This window comes from Mastigoproctus giganteus, chromosome 12 (genome assembly GCF_048544385.1).
Source record: "Mastigoproctus giganteus isolate SK-2022 chromosome 12, ASM4854438v1, whole genome shotgun sequence".
NCBI classification, from domain to species: Eukaryota; Metazoa; Arthropoda; class Arachnida; order Uropygi; family Thelyphonidae; genus Mastigoproctus; species Mastigoproctus giganteus.
In genome coordinates, this window is record NC_143586.1 from 4337028 (window position 1) to 4356955 (window position 19928).

Genomic DNA, 19928 nt, shown 5'->3' on the forward strand with positions numbered 1-19928 from the left:
CTTTGATGATTTGAGCAATACCTCAAATTCATCAAATTTATTTACCAAACTCCTAGCATTGGTGTACACGCAAGGATACATGCACCTGTTCCTATTCTTAGCTACTCTAACACAACCCATGTGTTTACTTAACTAGTCAGTCTCTGAAATATCCTGCACCTTGTTCTGCTCATTCCAATAGAAGCAGTGCAAGAATCACTTTCACCTCTGCCAGTGGTTACTGTTAATCTATTAGTCCTTGTATCCCCCCAATCAACAGTTTTCAGACCCACCTAACACTGCCTCGATAGCATCAGCAAATATTCTTGCTGTTTGAAAAAGAACAGAAAAGTTTCTGTTCTTTTCATTGTATCATGGATTAACATGTAAACTCCTGGCCTGCAACCATGATGGATAGGATGCATCATGAACAATTAGTTTCTTATACAGTTCAATTTATTCTTTATGTTTCAAATAAATATTCTCTCTCTCTCTCTCACCCTCACCACACAACTCCAATTTGTATAGCAGTTTACAAATTAGAGCATGCAAATTTTTTTTTTTTGCATTTTGAGGCACAATGTGTGGTATGTTTGTATTTATTGTACAGGTTATTTATCCAACATTGTCCTGAAATAAACAGCTTCACTGGGCCAAACTTTCCTCTCCAAATTTGATTTTCTGATGACATAGCAGTGATTTTCAAAGCATAGCCCACATTGCTTCACTTTAAATGTAGCACTTAATAAATAAAAGCTAAGATCTGGATTCCCCTTATATGATGCTCGGGACAACTGACAACACACCTGAAAGTTGCCCTTCATGCCTAGACTCATTTTTGAAAGGAACTGAAAGTAAAGGTTAGTTAGCTAGTGAAAAGTAGAACAAGCATTAATACAAGAAAAGTAGAACAAGCATTAAGGGAAAACAAAGGATTTAAATCAGCAGCCATGAGCAGTAATACAGAAAGACAAATGATACTAAAACTGAAGAATAGCGATGGTGTACTTATAAACAGCAGAGAAGGCATAATTCAAATAGCAGAAGACTACTATAGAGAATTATACAAGGAGCGAGGGAATGATGCCAGCAGTGGGGAAGATGGATTGCAAAGTAGCAACACATATGACATACCCGATATTCTTCCTGATGAGGTAGAACATGCATTGAAGAAAATGAAGAATCGGAAAGCCCCGGGGGAAGATGAAGTTACTGTAGAGTTGTTAAAATTGGGAGGAAGAGACATAACACAAAAACTGGCAAGGCTCTTCACAAAGTGCATTAGAAAAGGTGTGATGCCTAAGCAGTGGAATTATGCAATCATAGTTTTGCTGCATAAGAAAGGAGATAAATCAGAAATTATAGACCAATTAGCTTGTTATCCCATATCTACAAGTTGTTCACAAGAGTCATTACTAACAGATTAGAAAGAATACTTGATGAGAATCAACCGAAAGTGCAAGCTGGCTTTAGGACAGGATTCTCAACTATGGATCACCTTCACGGCTAATGGAGAAAGCAAATGAATATAAAACACCATTATGCCTGGCATTTGTGGATTATGAAAAGGCATTTGACTCCATACAGCATAAGGCAATGTTTCGGGCACTGGAAAGACAAGGCATAGATACTCCATATATTATGATTTTTAAGAAAATATATGAGAGTGCTACATCCTTTATTAGACTAGACAAAGACAGTAGCAAATTTAAAATCAAGAAAGGAGTTCAACAAGGAGACACAATATCTCCGAAGCTGTTTACTGCTGCCCTTGAGGAAGCTTTCAGAAGATCAGACTGGTCGCAGAAAGGAGTCAATGTGAACAGAGAGTACCTAAACCATTTATGATTTGCAGATGACATTGTGGTCATAAGCCATGATCCCAAAGAATTAGAGGAAAATCTTAATCAGTTATGCACAGTTAGTAAGGATTTTGGACTAAAGATGAATATGGCTAAAACAAAAGTAATTATGAACAAGTATGCCACGGAAAGGGAAATAATGATTGAAGGAGCAGTAATTGAAAAGGTGGAGTCATACACTTATCTGGGACAAGTTATTAGCTGTAATAATGATAAATGGCTGGAAGTCAAGAGAAGAATAAATTTTGGATGGATAGCATTCAGGAAATATAGTCACATACTGAAGAGCAATATCCCAGTTTGTCTGAAACGTAAAATAATGAATCAATGTATACTCCCCACCATGACTTATGGAAGTGAAACTTGGGCACTCACCAAAAGAATGGAAGAGAAGCTAAGAACTACACAGCGAAAAATGGAACGAATTATATTGGGAATCAGACTGTTAGATAAGAAGAGAAACATGGATTAGGCAGAAAACTCAAGTAAAGGACATTCTTATCAAAACTAAAGAACTAAAATGGTCTTGGGCAGGACACATAGCTCGAAGACATGATGACAGATGGACTAAGAAAATAACAGAATGGTACCCAAGAGGAGCTAGAAGAAAACCTGGAAGACAAAGGCAGAGATGGATAGATGAAATTCATGAGTTTTTGAGTAGTAAATGGATGGCCAGTTCTCAAAATAGAAGGAACTGGAAAGTTGCTGGAGAGTCCTTCATCCTGCAGTGGATTGAAAATGGCTGATGATGATGATGAGCTAGTGAAGGCATTTATTTGTTATTAGAGATTATTTTTAATACTAATAACAGAAATGTAGCATCACCAGCAACCTATATACCCATATATATATATATATATATATATATATATATACAAAAAAATTTGTATATATATATATCTGATAATTAAAATAAATATGATATTTAAAATAAAAAACATCAGCCAGTAGTACGGCAAAAATGCAGAGCGAAAAGAAACGCAAAATAATATAAAATAAACAAACAGGGAAGGAAAGTAGAGATAATAAGACAAAAAGGTAGTCGATAATCCCCTGTATAAAAAAAACGATGTAAATTTAAAATAATGCCAATTATATATAATTTAGCGGTACCCCCCTTGAAGGTACCAGTTCCAAAAGACGTGAAATATCACCAAAAAGGGGTTAAAGAAACTACAAAAACTGAAATATAAAAATGATAGACTGACCATCATGCCCCATATCGACAGAGGACCACGAGGCCAATAATGGTCATGGAATCGCTGCATTTCAATCGTCATACAAATCATCGCAAAGGCGGAAATATCGAAGAACCAAACCACCCTTCCATTCTCCGATAGATCAACCAATGCAGAGGATTTGCATGGCGGTGGTCCTTATGCAGCGAGAAATAATCTATAGAACAGCAGCACTCTTGATCAGAGCCACACCACTGACATAATGCAAGCTTAACCAGCTTATATAATAGAAAGGAAAAGAATAGATGGGGGCACAGGCGCTGCTTATTTAGCATATCAACCCACTACTACCACATAATTTATATAATGTGATGTAAAAGTTAGGCAAAAGTAATAAAAATAAATAAATATGAATATGAAGCTATCATTAGATCCTCTACTTTCCTTCCCTGTTTGTTTATTTTATATTATTTTGCGTTTCTTTTCGCTCTGCATTTTTGCCGTACTACTGGCTGATGTTTTTTATTTTAAATATCATATTTATTTTAATTATCAGATATAATTGGGCTTCATGTGGAGGATGTGCATTTGCTGCCTCTAATGTGATAGCTTCATATTCATATTTATTTATTTTTATTACTTTTGCCTAACTTTTACATCACATTATATATATATATGAATATGAGTTAAGTTGATAGTGGTAAGAGTTCTTTAAATGTAAAATATGATATACTAGCTTATCAGACAAACCATAAACCATGGCGGGTACCCAACGTGACCTGGAAAAAACACAGAAACGAATAGCTCGTTAATTATGGTTGATACATTGAAAGAGTTAGCCCTCGAAAAAGTCCCTTTCAATGTATCTTATTGCCATAATTAACATTTTAATGGTATATTTTTTATATATGTCATAGCATAGATTGATTTTTTCCAGGTCACGTTGGGTACCCGCCATGGTTTATGTTTTGTCTGATAAGCTAGTATATCATATTTTACATTTAAAGAACTCTTACCACTATCAACTTAACTCATATTCATATTTATACAGACCGATGTAATGTTTAATCGTCCTAGATGGCATTAATTGGTTATGTGACTACATAATATTTATTATAATATTTATATTTATTATAACATTTAATATTTGCATCTTCATACTTGGATATATATATATATATTTTTTTTTTTTTTATGGATTAAGTAAATCTTTTTTTCATGCCATAAATTGATTTAATGCTTGAAAAAGGGTTTATTTTTATTTACTAAGTATGTGGTACTTTTTTTGTATGAGATTTAGCAGTTATCTGATAATTTTATTGCAATTATAGTGAACTCAGAAGGTTTAGCTCCATGATAAACAGGTATCTAGATGTTTTAATGACCTGATAGCTAGGTCATTAAAATATTTATTAATGACCTGATAGCCAGGTGGGCAGGAGGAGCAGTGCATAGCACACGCTTCTTGATTAGACCGGGGTTCGAGCCCTTGACCACCAAATACGGAGGATGCGGAAAGGTCAGGGAATGACCTCCGCATATCCCCAGAGCAACATGGCCTTAGTTGCTAATGCTCCTAAAAACCCAATAACAACAACAATTAATGACCTGTTCTTTTCAGGCTAGGTGATCTTATCCGGTTTCCAGAGTTTTGCATTCAATTCACTTACATTGTAAATCAGGACTAAATTATTGCTAGGGCTTATATTGCTATTTGTTTATTTTATTTTGTCAGTTTTTATGGCATTTTTTTTATATTGCTATTTTGTTTTAATGTAAATTTTTTAAGCAGTATTCACAAATGGCATGATATAAATCTCAGAATGGCATTGTACAGAGGTTGAATAATTTACTCCCTCATCCCTATTTGAGAGGGAGCAAACAGCTGTGCAGTTTTATTACATACTCCCTGTGCCTGTCCACAGATTACGTCATCTTACTATGGCTCTGCTTAATTAACAGATTCCAGTTCCTAATTTGTATATCTAGCAGACAGGTTAGTGCTATTGCATCATATTTGTACATAGTGAAGTAGTGGATAAATTGGCAATGTTTTAATTATATCTGATATTGTGAAAACCTTCACAACGAGTTGCCATGATATTGCACTATGTCGAATAAGTAATGCTTTATCAATAAAGAATACTAATGTTTCTTATTCTTGGCAGATACCACCACCCAGGCGGCACCATTTGAAGGCTCATTGGCCTCTCTTCGGTAGGCAGGTAGTTACTCTGGTGTTGCAATAGTGGCTAACCAGTTATGAGGTGTAATTCCACAATATGAGAGATGCCTGATGGTGTGCTGTAGTATTGACTAAGAGAGACAAAGACTTAGTCTATACTGTTGCACACCATCAGGCATCTCTCATATTGTCGCTATTGCATATCTCATATTGTCACTATTGCATAGCTCATATTGTCACTATTGCATATTTCATATTATCACTATTGCATATTTCATATTGTCACTATTGCAACACCAGGGTACCTACCTCCCCTCCGAAAAAAGAGGCCAGTGAACCTTGAAACGGTGCCTTCTGGTGGTGGTATCTGCCGAAAATAAGTAACATTAGTCTTCTATATTGGTGAAGCATTACTTATTCGAGGTAGTACAATATCATGGCAATTCGTTATGAAGGTCTTCACAATGCGAGATATAATTAAAACGATGTCAATTTATCTACTTTGGTCGATCACTACTTAAAAATGTGATGCAATGTCACTAACTTGTCCACTAGTGAAACTTCCACGTAGTTTGAGGCTTTAGCCAAAAATTGCCTTAGTAATTTGTATATTTTAAAATATATTTTCTTTCATTTTATAATCTTGCAGCTGTTTTTAAAATCGGATTAAAATATTAACGTTATGTGAACTATAACATATAAACTATACCATATAGTTTATAACATATAAACTGAAGTTATATAAACTAAGTATTTTTTGGAAATGTATTTCATAGTGAAACCAAAGAACATTAATTTTAAATTTTGTTGCTTTTAACAGGACCATCCTGAACAGGACCCTCTTTATCTTATTAGAGGATTACTGAATGTGGTAGAGCATTACATCTGGGACAACAACAGTGATTCCAGAGTTCTGGTCTATTTAAATGTACTAAATCTGTTGTCAGCTATGTCCCAGGAATCATTCATATATCATATTGAAAGAGGTAAATCTTTATTTTTTTTTTAAAGACATGAAAACCAACTATGCTCAGTATCCTAATAAAATGAAGCAGACTTCATTTTATTAGTATACTGCTTTATGCCACAAAAATGTGGCAGAAAGCATGGCTCTATGAATGCAAAGTTGTTCCAACTGGACCTTACACAAGATCCCAAATTTAGCTGTGGAGCTGATGAAGATTGAGCCCATGTCATTTATGTCTGCCCCAACTATCAGATGTAGACCCATGTCCAAGAATGGATCAATATGCCACAGAGATGAACAACTACTCATCTCTGATGAAATGCATTATATGGCCTTCTCTGAAACTGCTAAAAAAATTTTTGAGACCAGGAGAAGTTAATACACAATGGCAACACAGACTATGACATTCCTGATACTTAGAGAAGCATGCTTACCTGACTATGACATCTACTGACTATGAGAAACTCAAATGAACTGGCCTGTTAAAGAGAGTTTCCTACCCAAGAGTATGTTTATATTAGAAATTGCCTTTTTTTCATGACTATTATTTTTTTCTAATTTAACAATTGTTATACCTGTTATTATGCTATATATAATCTTTTTTTGTGATACTACTGGTTACCAAAATGTTGTCAGTGGATGTATGTGAGTATCTGCACTGCTGTATGCATACGTGTGTTGATGAGTATGCAAATGTGTGCATGTATGCCATTATGTGACCTATTTGGAACACTGTATTCCAAATATGGTCTTAAAATTGCCTTATAATTTGCGATTGCACAGGCCTAATATGGGAGCATATTAACATTAGCATTATTTAGTGGCATATGATGTAAGAAAGCAAGCTTATACAGCATGCATGCACGCACACGCACACACTTCCCATTTCACCTATCCATTCATTCCAAAAGTTTGTCCAGTTCTTCCTTGAATTTATTTAAGCTATCAACTTCCACAATTTTTTATCCCGCATTCAATCACTTGCTGGCTAAAGGCAAATTTCTGCACATCTATTAAGCAACTGTCTTTTCTCAGTTTTAATTTATGCCCCCTCAATTGCATAATCTGAGCAAGAAGAAGAATCCCATCAGCACTGAGCTTGCTCAAACCATACACCTCAGTTAGATCACCTTGCAGGTGCCTAGTCTCTAGAAGCTGCAGTTTATAGAACTTAAGCCTTTCTTGGTAAGAGCAACCCTTTGTTCCTCTCACCAATCTCATTGCCCTTCTCTATACTCATTCCAGCAGCTGTACATCCTGGAATGAGGCCTCCAGACCTGTATGCAGTACTCAAGGTGTGGCCTGACCATTGCCTTATAAAAAGGGATAATCACCTCCTTATACCTGCTAGAAAAATTCCTGTTTATCATTGTCAAGACCCCATAAGCTACTCTGGCAGCCTGTCTGCCTTGCTCACCAAACTTCATATCTGACTGCACAATTACCCCCAGGTCTTTTTCATTCTCCACTACCCCGAGTATAATACTGCACAGTTGGTACATTACCCTGGGATTACTACTACCCATATGCAGTACTTTGCATTTGTCATACAAAGTATGCTCATACTTTCGTATGCAATTGCATTTGTCATACTTTGTATGTCATTTGTCATACTTTGTATGACAAATGCAACTGCATACAAAAATGGAGTACTTTGCATGTTAAACTTCGGTTGCCCCTTCTTAGCCTACCTGCTCAATATTTCTATATCTTGTTGCAGTAGCATGCTGTCATTAATACCCATGTCAACCTTTGTATGACCTGCAAACTTGAACATAAAACTTGATATATCTTCATCAGTATCATAACAATTGTCCCAGCACCAAACCATGGGAAACTTTACTAATAACATTAGTCTATGAAGAGCAATGTCCATTGATTCAACCGTCCCTTTATCCATAGGAGCAACTTGTCCTTAATGCCATACTACTTCAATTTGTGCAGCAGCTTTCAAGTGCAAAAGTATCAAAAGCTTTCCTGAAATCCAAGTGTATGATATCAAAATTATTTTTTGCATCCAGTTCCTTTAATTTGATTGGATACTGCAATGCAGTATCCAATCAAATCAAGATTTTCCCTTAACAAACCCATGCTGTAGCTGAATTATAATTGCAGTCTTGTCTACATAATCCTGCATTACTTCTTGAACCAGTGGCTCCATTATTTTCTCTCGAATAGAAAGTAAACTAACAGGTCTGTAATTACTTGTCACCCTTTGATCCTCCTTTATGAATTGGGGAAAAATTTTCACATCTCCAGTCTGTGGGGACCTCCCCTGAATCCAATGTTGATCTTATAATTACAATCTCTCATAATTAATCGTATGGCTAAGGGTTTGCTTACTTCCTTCGCTGACTCCCTTAATATAACTGGATAGATTCCATCAACCCCAGGTGCATTTCTTATGTTTAACTTTAACAATTTCTCCTCCAATTTGCTCTCAGTTATTACAAAATCATTTAGCTTCCTGTTGCAGTTTTATAAACTTCTGGCATCCACTTCCCTACAGAATTCCTCATGTGGTAATGTAGATACAAAGTGCTCATTCGGTTTGTCGGCTACCTGAGCAATTATCAACAATCGAACCATCAATATCAAGTAGACCAATCTGATTCATCTCTTTTGTCCTAGCGTTTAACATAGCTTTGTTCTAACATAAATTAAGAAGTCATTGCTGGTTTTCTTTGTGTTCTTTGCTAAAGAGTTCTTGTAATCTGCCTTCACTGGCCTAACCTCCTTTGTGACTTGATTACAGACTGGCTTCTAACTACAATAAGCATCTGTGTTGCTTGATAATTTATATGCATCAAATTCATTTTTCTTCTCTGCTGCAGGTCTCATTAGTTCATCTGACATCCATTATATCAAAGAAGGTCTTTATGTCAAACAAATCAAAGCTCTTAGAAATATAAGAGCATTTGCTTGACTTCCTCCGAACTTTTCCATTGAATTTGTCTGTGGTAACATAAGCCACTATATTACCAGTCGATTGATACCGACAGAATCCATTTTGGTGATGATTGATCAGATGGAAAGTATCAATCCAAATCTCCAAAACCTGATAGCATTTCTCCATCAGCATCTGGGTCTTTTTTCTTATTAAGATTGTTGAAAATTCTTCTGAAATTGTTTTAATGCAGGAACAGACCTGGCCCGTCCATTAGGCAAACCTTGGCAGTCACCTAGTACACAAAGGTCCTAGGGGCACATTCCAACAGAATGTAATTTTTTTAGTGGTTATAAAAAAACAATTATTTAAATTAAATAAGGTAATAATTATTTCTAAATAAAGAAATGTATTGTTATTATCACATCATAAAATAAATCATAATATACAGCAAACAGATAAATATTATAGATGAATGGATAGACAGATGAACAGGTGGGAATAGATAAGCTTGTTGGTAGGCAGGGTAATGGTTAGAAAAGCGGATGGATGGTATAGAATACAACCAGGGTGCAAATTTTAAGTCTTGCCTAGGGTGCACAAAACCCTGGTGCCGGCTCTGTGCAGGACCACAGGATGCATTGTGTGGTGTGTACTGTGAATAGTAGGAGGTATTTACACTCACAGAACTAACTTTTCTATAAATTATCCATTCTACTTTTGTTCTTTGGAACAGTCTTCGAGCACATGTAATTTTCCAAAGAAATTTAAGTTTAATATTAGCATTAGTAGAGGCATTTGATGCAAGAAAGCAAGCTTATGCAGCATCAGCCCAAAAAAAAAAAAAAAAAAAAAAAACCCACTTCCACTTCACCCCTCTGTTCGTTCAAAAAACCTGTCCAGCTGAGCCTTAAACTAATTTAGGCTATCAACTTCCACAACAAGGGATGGAAGTCTGTTCCACCAACCAACTACCCGCTGGCTAAAGACAAATTTCCGCACGTCTATCCTACATCTGTCTTTCCTCAATTTGAATTTATGCCCTCTCAGGTGACTTTTCTGAGCTAGAGGAAGAATCCCATGAGCACTGAGCATGCTTAAACCATTCAAGGCTTTATACACCTCTATTAGATCACCTCGCTGGTGCTAGTCTCCAGACACTGTAATTTGCAAAACTTAAGCCTTTCTTCGTAAGAGCACCCCTTTGTTCCATTCACTAATCTTGTTGCCCTTCTCTGTACTCGTTCCAGCAGCTCTACATCCTTCTTGAAATGAGGCCTCCAGACCTGTATACAGTACTCTAGGTGTGGCCTGACCATTGCCTTATACAATGGAATAATCACCTCCTTATCCCTGCTGGAAAAATTCCTGTATATCGTTGACAATACTCCATGAGCTACTCTTGCAGCCCGTCTGCACTGCTCAGAGAACTTCATATCTGCCTGCACAACCACCCCCAAGTCCCTTTCATTCTCTACCACTGTCAGTGTAGTACCACAGAGTTGATACGTTGCTCTGGGTTTGCTGTTTCCCATGTGTAGTACTTTACATTTGTCAATGTTAAACTTCATTTGCCACCTCGAAGTCCATCTGCTCAACCTTTCCAGATCCTGTTGCAGCAGCATAGTGTCAGTAGTGTCCTTGACAACCCTGCCAACCTTTGTATCGTCTGCAAACTTGGACATTAAGCTTGATATACCATCAATATTATTTATAAATACAGAAAACAATAATGGACCCAACACTGAGCCCTGAGGGACTCCACTAATAACTTTAGTTAACGATGAGCAGTGTCCATTGATTACCACCCCTTTATCCATAGCAGCAATTTGCCTCCAATGTCACACTGCTCCAATTTGTGTAGCAGTCTTCCATGTGTAACAGTATCAAAAGCCTTTCTAAGATCCAAGTATATAATATCAAAGTTATTCCCTGCATCCAGTTCTTTTGTGACTGCATCATAGTATCCAATCAAGTTGGTCAGGCAAGACTTCCCCTTAACAAAACCATGCTGTGTCTGAGCTATAACTGAAGTCTTGTCTAAATGATCCTGCAGTGCTTCTTTAACCAGTGCATCCATTAATTTTCCTGGAACAGAAGTTAAGCTCACAGGTCTATAATTACTTGTGTCAGCCTTTGATCCTCCTTTGTGAATTGGGGTCACATTTGCACATTTCCAGTCTATGGGTACCTCCCCTGAGTCCAAGGAAGCTCTCATAATTATGGCTAAGGGTTTGCTTACTTCCTTTGCTGCCTCCTTTAATATAACTGGATAGATCCCATCCACCCCGGGTGCCTTTCTTGTGTTTATCTTCAACAGTTTCTCCTACACTTTACTCCCAGTTATTTCAAGATTCTGTAGCTTACTGCTAGAGTTGAATACACCTCTGGCATTCCCCTCGCTGAATAACTCCTCATGTGTGAATGTCGATGCAAAATATTCATTTAGTTTGTTAGCTACCTGAACAGGATCATCAATAGTTGACCCATCAATATCAAGTGGACCAATCTGATTCATCCCCTTCCTTCTAGAGTTTACATAAGTAAAGAACTCTTTGCTGTTTTTTTTTGCATCCCTTGCCAAGGATTTCTCGTAATCTGCCTTCGCCTGCCTAACCTCCTTTGTAACTTGGTTGCATATCAACTTGTATCTATCATAGGCTTCTGTGTCATGTGTTGATTTGTAACTATCCCATGCATATTTCTTCTCTGCCATATGCCTCATTAGTTCTTCTGACATCCATTTAGGCCTGAACCTTGAATAATATTTCTTAGTTTGTATGTAAAGCCTAGTAGCTTCCAAGATAAGTTCTTTGAATGCTTCCCATTTTGAATTTGCTGTTGGTAACATCATCAGTTGGTCCCGCTGTATAGAATTTAAATACTGTCTCAGTCCATCGTAGTCGCCTTTACGGAAGCAATAACCCTTCCCTTTACCCCTAATGGTAGTTACCTCTTTGAGTAAATCCCACTTCAGCACACTGTGATCACTGCCACCTAGTGGTTCATTTATCTGCAGATTCTTAATGCATGAAGAATCACTGCTGATAATCAAATCAAGAGTATTACTCCCTCTAGTTGCCTCCCGAACATGCTGATGTAGAAAACAGTCATCCAATAAATCCACAAAAGCCCTGCTAGTGTGTGAGTAACCAGCCCCCAAATTCCAGTCAATATCAACAAAAATCTTCAGTCTGTGCACAGTCCTAAGTAATATAGTTTCCAATGACAAGACATCATGAGCTACTCTTCTAGAAAACTTCATATCTGCCTGCACAATTACCCCCAGGTCCTTTTCGTTCTCAACCACTGTCAGTGTAGTACCACCAGAGTTGATACATTGCTCTGGGGTTGCTGTTTCCCATATGTTGTACTTTACATTTGTCAGTGTTAAACTTCATTTGCCACCTCTCAGCCCATCTGCTCAACCTTCCCAGATCCTGTTGCAGCAGCGTAGCGTCAGTAGCGTCCTTAATAACCCTGCCAACCTTTGTATCGTCTGCAAACTTGGACATTAAGCTTGATATACCATCATCAATATTATTTATAAATACAGAAAACAACGAGGGATTCCATTAATAAAATTAGTCAACGATGAGCAATGTCCATTAATTACTACTCTGTCTTCTGCCACTCAACCATCCCTTTATCCATAGCAACAATTTGCCACCAATGCCACACTGCTCCAATTTGTGCAGCAGTCTTCCATGTGCAACAGTATCAAAAGCATTTCTAAGATCCAAATATATAATATCAAAGTTATTCCCTGCATCCAATTCTTTTGTGACTACATCATAGTATCCAATCAAATTGGTCAGGCAAGACCTTCCCTTAACAAAACCATGCTGTGTCTGAGCTATAACTGAATTCTTGTCAAGATGATCCTGAAGTGCTTCTTTAACCAGTGCTTCCATTAATTTTCCTGGAACAGAAGTTAAACTCACAGGTCGATAAATACTTGTGTCAGCCTTTGATCCTCCTTTGTGAATTGGGGTTACATTTGCACATCTCCAGTCTGTGGGTACCTCCCCTGAGTCCAAGGAAGCTCTCATAATTATGGCTAACGGATTGCTTACTTCCTTTGCTGCCTCCTTTAATATAACTGGATATATCCCATCCACCCCAGTTGCCTTTCTTGTATTTATCTTCAACAATTTCTCCTCCACTTTACTCTCAATTTTACAAGATCATCCAGCTCACTGCCAGTGTTGACTTTTCATCTGTGGCATTCCCCTTCCTGAATAACTCCTCATGTGTGAATGTAGATGCAAAATATTGATTTAATTTGTTAGCTACTGCAGGATCATGAACAGTTGAACCATCGATATCAAGTGGACCAATCTGATTCATCCCCTTCCTTCTAGAGTTTACATAAGTAAAGAACTCCTTGCTGTTTTTCTTTGCATACCTTGCCAAAGATTTCTCGTAATCTGCCTTCGCCTGCCTAACCTCTTTTGTTACTTGATTAGAGATCAACTTATATCTATCATAGGCTTCTGTATCACATGTTAATTTATATGTATCCCATGCATTTTTCTTCTCTGCCATATGTCTCATTAGTTCTTCTGACATCCATTTAGGCCTGAACCTTGAATAACATTTCTTAGTTTGTATGTAAAGCCTAGTAGCTTCCAAGATAAGTTCTTTGAATGCTTCCCATTTTGAGTTTGCTGTTGGTAACATTATCAGTTGGTCTCACTGTATAGAATTTAAATACTGTCTCAGACCATCATAGTCACCTTTACGAAAGCAATAACCCTTCCCTTTACCCCTGATGGTAGTTACCTCCTTGAGTAAATCCCACTTCAGCACACTGTGATCACTGCCACCTAGTAGTTCCTGTATCTGCAGATTCTTAATGCATAAAGAATAACTACTGGTAATCAAATCAAGAGTATTACTCCCTCTAGTTGCTTCCCGAACATGCTGCTGTAGAAAACAATCATCCAATAAATCCACAAAAACCTTGCTAGTGTGTGAGTGACCAACCCACATATTCCAGTCAATATCTGAGAAATTAAAATCCCCCATTATAAGACTCTCTGATTTACTTGCCCACTCTATTTCCCTGTACAGTTTCTTATTATACTCATCAGAGTCATTAGGCCTATAACACGCTCCTACTCTCAATTTTGATCTCCCCATGCTTATTTCACACACCAAACTGACTTGACACTGCACTGTCTAGCGATGTCGACTGGCTTCTTCCTTGGATTTTGTGTTTTTTAACTAATAACAAACCCTCCTCCCTTCCTATCCTGTCTATCCTTCCTGTACAAGTTGTACTCCCCAAATTCCATTTCTGCATTTCTTATATCTGTGTAACCCCACTTCTCTGATAACTCAAAAATATCTGCCTTTGATGTTTTGAGCAAGACCTCAAATTTATCAAATTTTTTTTACCAAACTCCTAGCATTGGTGTATACGCAAGTATACATGCACCTGTTCCTATTCTTGGCTACCCTAACACAACCCATGTGTTTACTTGTACAGCAATGACTTCCAGCAGTCTCTGAAATACTCTGTATCTTGTTTTCCAGGCTGCTGCTCATTCCAATAGAAGCAGTGTAAGAATCACTTTCACCTCTGCCGGTGGCTACGATCACTAAGAATCACTTTCACCTCTGCCGGTGGCTACAAGGATTAATCTGTTAGTCCTTGTATCACCCCTAGTTAGTAGGCACCTCGATAGCCAGGTGAGCAGGAGCAGCAGTGCATAGCACACGCTTCTTGATTAGATCTGGATTCGAGCCCGTGACCACCAAATATGGAAGATGCAGAAAGGTCAGTGAATGACCACCGCATATCCCTGGAGCCTTGCACAATCTTTCCAGTGCCAAATTGATCGATAAGGCTCTCATCATATACTCCCTCCTATTGTTCTGGGCAGAATTGCAGACACTTTCAAATTAAACCCTTCGTGGCCTTTTTTCAACAGTGACCTCTACTTGTTATTGTGCGATGTAAGGAGTGTGAGGAAATCAGGCGACAACTCAGCATTGTTTTGGGCCTATATAAGATTTAAGTAATTTTGCCAGTCTCCTACTCTTAATATCATTAGTGCCAACATGTACAACAATAATACCTTTTGTGCCCTTATAAGATGATATCTGCTCTACAACGTCATCAACCTTTGCCACTGGCAGACCTACCTTGGTCCTGTTCCACCTATCCTTTTTACATACCATGTTCCCCGTTTCCCTGACAGTAGAGTCACCAACAACTACTAGTTCCTGTGGGACCAGTGCATTCTGCCGCTGTGTTGTGTGATGATCAAGTACCAGCTCTGGCATTGATGTGGGCAGCTGAGAGCTTCGTGGGCCCCTCAATATAGATCTTTCGAGAGAATCTGCCCTGTTCTTCAAGCTCTCATATAGGCCCAAAACAACACTGAGTTGTCGCCTGATTTCCTCACACTCCTTACATCGCGCACACACACAAAGACATCCCCCTTGACAATATCATATCCCGTACCTGATTGCTCCACAAACATCAAGCAAGCAGTGATTCAGAAGGCCGTGATTCAGAGGGCAACTGCCCCCCTCAGTTCTTCCCTGAGCCACAGCACTCCATTTAGCTTGAGCCTTTTGCTTTGCTGCTCTGGTCTGAGACATGATTTCAATTTCAGTACAAAATTATAACCCTAAACTTGTATCCCAACACAGTTATAACAATATATATCTATATATATATTTTTTTTCAGTTTGTTTATTTGTTATTTGGTTTTTAGGAGCATTAACAACTAAGGCCATATTGCTCCAGGGATATGCGGTGGTCATTCCTTGACCTTTCCGCATCCTCCGTATTTGGTGGTCACGGGCTCTAACCCCGGTCTAATCAAGAAGCATGTGCTACACACTGTTCCTCCTGCCCACCTGGCTATGGAGGCGCCATATATATTATATTTTTTTTTCAGTATCGAGTATTATCTTCGAGTTCTGTTATATAACTTCTGTATCAAGTTATGTATTAATTAATTATGTTATGTTTGTAAAATCTAAGTCGTTATATGTATTTAGTTAAAAAGTAAAATTTAATTGACAATGAAGTTTAACAAGATTAATAAATTTTACTGATTAATTGATAATATTATATACTATACTAAGCTAACGCTATCTAGTTCGGGATATAACGCTGTATCGTATAACAATAGTATGTATTAATTAACTTCCAAAATCTCGTCTCAATTCAGAATAAACCAAGGTGACTTGTCAATGATATACAGGAATTTTTCTAGCAGGGATAAGGAGGTGATTATTCCCTTGTATAAGGCATGGTCAGGCCACACCTTGAGTACTATATACAGGTCTGGAGGGCTCACTTTAAGAAGACTGTAGAGCTGTTGGAACGAGTATAAAGAAGGGTAACAAGATTAGTGAATGGAACAAAGGGTTGCTCTTACGAAGAAAGGCTTAAGTTTTGCAGATTACAGTGTTTGGAGACTAGACACCTGCGGGATGATCTGATTGAAGTGTATAAAGCCTTGAATGGTTTGAGCATGCTCAGTGCTGATCGGATTCTTCCTCTTGCTCAGAATAATCACCTGAGAGGGCATAAATTCAAATTGAGGAAAGACAAATGTAGGTTAGATGTGCGGAAGTTTAGCCAGCAGAAGTTGATAGCCTAAATAAATTTAACACTGAGCTGGACTGGTATTTGGAACAAAAGGCCAATAATGGTCAGGGAATCGCTGCATTTCGAACGCTAAACAAATCGCCGCAAAGGCGAAACGATCGCAAGATTAGTCCGCCACACCGATCCCCAGATCAAACCGCCAATGCAGGGAATTGAACAGCGGTGGTCCTGATGCAGCGAAAATCAAAAATAGAACAGACAAGAGCACTCCAGTGCAAAGCCACACCACTGACAAAAGTAAACTTAACCCGTTTATATAAATGAATAATAAACTATAGATGGCAGTACAGGCGCAGCTGTACGAAATGCAGCGATTCCCTGACCATTATTGGCCTTGTGGTCCTCTGTTGAGATGGGGCATAATGGTCAGTCTATTTTTTCTATTTTTGTTTTGTTTTGTTTTATTGTGAATGGTTTAAATCTGTTTGGTGATATTTCACATAAATTTGGACCTGGTGCCCATCAGAGGGGGCACTGCTATTTCTATTTAAGTGGCTTTAAATTTCAATGAACTATTATTTGTATAATTAGATTTTCTAAATTAATTTAGAGTTTCCATTGCAATATATTTTTATTCTTGTTGGCTTTCTCTTCCCTCCCTGTTAGATTTGAATCTAGGTTTAATTTTGTTTTTTCGCTCTTGTCTTGCCGTACTGGCGGCATTATTTTATTATTTTAAACCTTATTCTAATTTATATGACTATATTTCAAGCATCATGTAGAGGAATATGCTTTTTGCTGCCTCTGATGTGTGCGGTACCCTCCTTTTTATTTTTATTAAGTAATATTTCTTTTCCAACATTATTTAAATATAATTATGTCACATGATAGTATTGGGCGAATTGCTAACGCTGCACCTCTACTGCCATCTATAGTTTATTATTCGTTTATATAAACGGGTTAAGTTTACTTTTGTCAGTAGTCTGGCTTTGCACTGGAGTGCTCTTGTCTGTTCTATTTTTGATTTTCGCTGCATCAGGACCACCGCTGTTCAATTCCCTGCATTGGTGGTTCGATCTGGGGATTGGTGTGGCGGACTGATCTTGCGATCGTTTCGCCTTTGTGGCGATTTGTTTAGCGTTCGAAATGCAGCGATTCCCTGACCATTATTGGCCTTGTGGTCCTCTGTTGAGATGGGGCATAATGGTCAGTCTATTTTTTCTATTTTTGTTTTGTTTTGTTTTATTGTGAATGGTTTAAATCTGTTTGGTGATATTTCACATAAATTTGGACCTGGTGCCCATCAGAGGGGGCACTGCTATTTCTATTTAAGTGGCTTTAAATTTCAATGAACTATTATTTGTATAATTAGATTTTCTAAATTAATTTAGAGTTTCCATTGCAATATATTTTTATTCTTGTTGGCTTTCTCTTCCCTCCCTGTTAGATTTGAATCTAGGTTTAATTTTGTTTTTTCGCTCTTGTCTTGCCGTACTGGCGGCATTATTTTATTATTTTAAACCTTATTCTAATTTATATGACTATATTTCAAGCATCATGTAGAGGAATATGCTTTTTGCTGCCTCTGATGTGTGCGGTACCCTCCTTTTTATTTTTATTAAGTAATATTTCTTTTCCAACATTATTTAAATATAATTATGTCACATGATAGTATTGGGCGAATTGCTAACGCTGCACCTCTACTGCCATCTATAGTTTATTATTCGTTTATATAAACGGGTTAAGTTTACTTTTGTCAGTAGTCTGGCTTTGCACTGGAGTGCTCTTGTCTGTTCTATTTTTGATTTTCGCTGCATCAGGACCACCGCTGTTCAATTCCCTGCATTGGTGGTTCGATCTGGGGATTGGTGTGGCGGACTGATCTTGCGATCGTTTCGCCTTTGTGGCGATTTGTTTAGCGTTCGAAATGCAGCGATTCCCTGACCATTATTGGCCTTGTGGTCCTCTGTTGAGATGGGTCATAATGGTCAGTCTATTTTTGTTTTGTTTTGTTTTATTGTGAATGGTTTAAATCTCTGTTTGGTGATATTTCACATTAATTTGGACCTGGTGCCGCTAAATTTCTATTTAATTGGCTTTAAATTTCAATGAATTATTATTCGTATAATTGGATTTTCTAAATTAATTTAGAGTTTCCGTTGCAAATATATTTTTATTCTTGTTGCCTTTCTCTTCCCTCCCTGTTAGATTTGATCTAGATTTAATTTTGTTTTTTCGCTCTTGTCTTGCCGTACTGCCGGCATTATTTTATTATTTTAAACCTTATTCTAATTTATATGAGTATATTTCAAGCAACCAGTGGACATCGCTGGACAGTGCAGTGTCGAGTCAGTTTAGTGTGACATAAGCATTGGGAGATCAAAATTGAGAGTAGGAGTGTGCCATAGGCCTAATGACTCTGATGAGTATAATAAAAAACTGTACAGGGAAATAGAGTGGGCCAGTAAATCAGAGAGTCTTATAATGGGAGATTTTAATTTCCCAGATATTGACTGGAGTTTGGGAGCTGGTCACTCACACACTAGCAAGGCTTTTGTGGATTTATTGAATGATTATTTTCTACATCAGCATGTTCAGGAGGCAACTAGAGGGAGGAATACTCTTGATTTGATTATCAGCAGTGACTCTTCATGCATTAAGAGCAGATAAATGAACCACTAGGTGGCAGTGATCACAGTGTGCTGAAGTGGGATTTACTCAAAGAGGTAACTACCATTAGGGGTAAAGGGAAGGGTTATTGCTTTCGTAAAGGCAACTACGATGGACTGAGACAGTATTTAAATTCTATACAGTGGGACCAACTGATGATGTTACCAACAGCAAATGCAAAATGGGAAGCATTCAAAGAACTTATCGTGGAAGCTACTAGGCTTTACATACCAACTAAGAAATATTGTTCAAGGTTTAGGCCTAAATGGATGTCAGATGAACTGATGAGGCATATGGCAGAGAAGAAACATGCATGGGATACATACAAATTAACACATGACACAGAAGCCTATGATAGATACAAGTTGATCTGTAACCAAGTTACAAAGGAGGTTAGGCAGGCGAAGGCAGAGTACGAGAAATCTTTGGCAAGGGATGCAAAGAAAAACAGCAAAGAGTTCTTTACTTATGTAAACTCTAGAAGGAAGAGGATGAATCAAATTGGTCCACTTGATATCGATGGGTCAACTGTTCATGATCCTGCTCAGGTAGCTAATAAACTAAATGAATATTTTGCATCGACATTCACACATGAGGAGTGTATTCAACTCTAGCAGTAAG

The 19928-nt window shown here is 37.7% G+C and overlaps 1 protein-coding gene across 1 annotated transcript in view; it reads left to right on the top strand.

Moving 5' to 3' along the window:
- Positions 1–19928, top strand: part of LOC150076641 (VPS35 endosomal protein-sorting factor-like) — a 370416-nt gene that overhangs the window by 300688 nt on the left and 49800 nt on the right. Inside the window, exon 22 of the mRNA XM_090386682.1 lies at positions 6028–6193. Coding sequence (XP_090242808.1) covers positions 6028–6193 — 166 coding nt within the window. The remainder of the gene's footprint in view (positions 1–6027; positions 6194–19928) is intronic.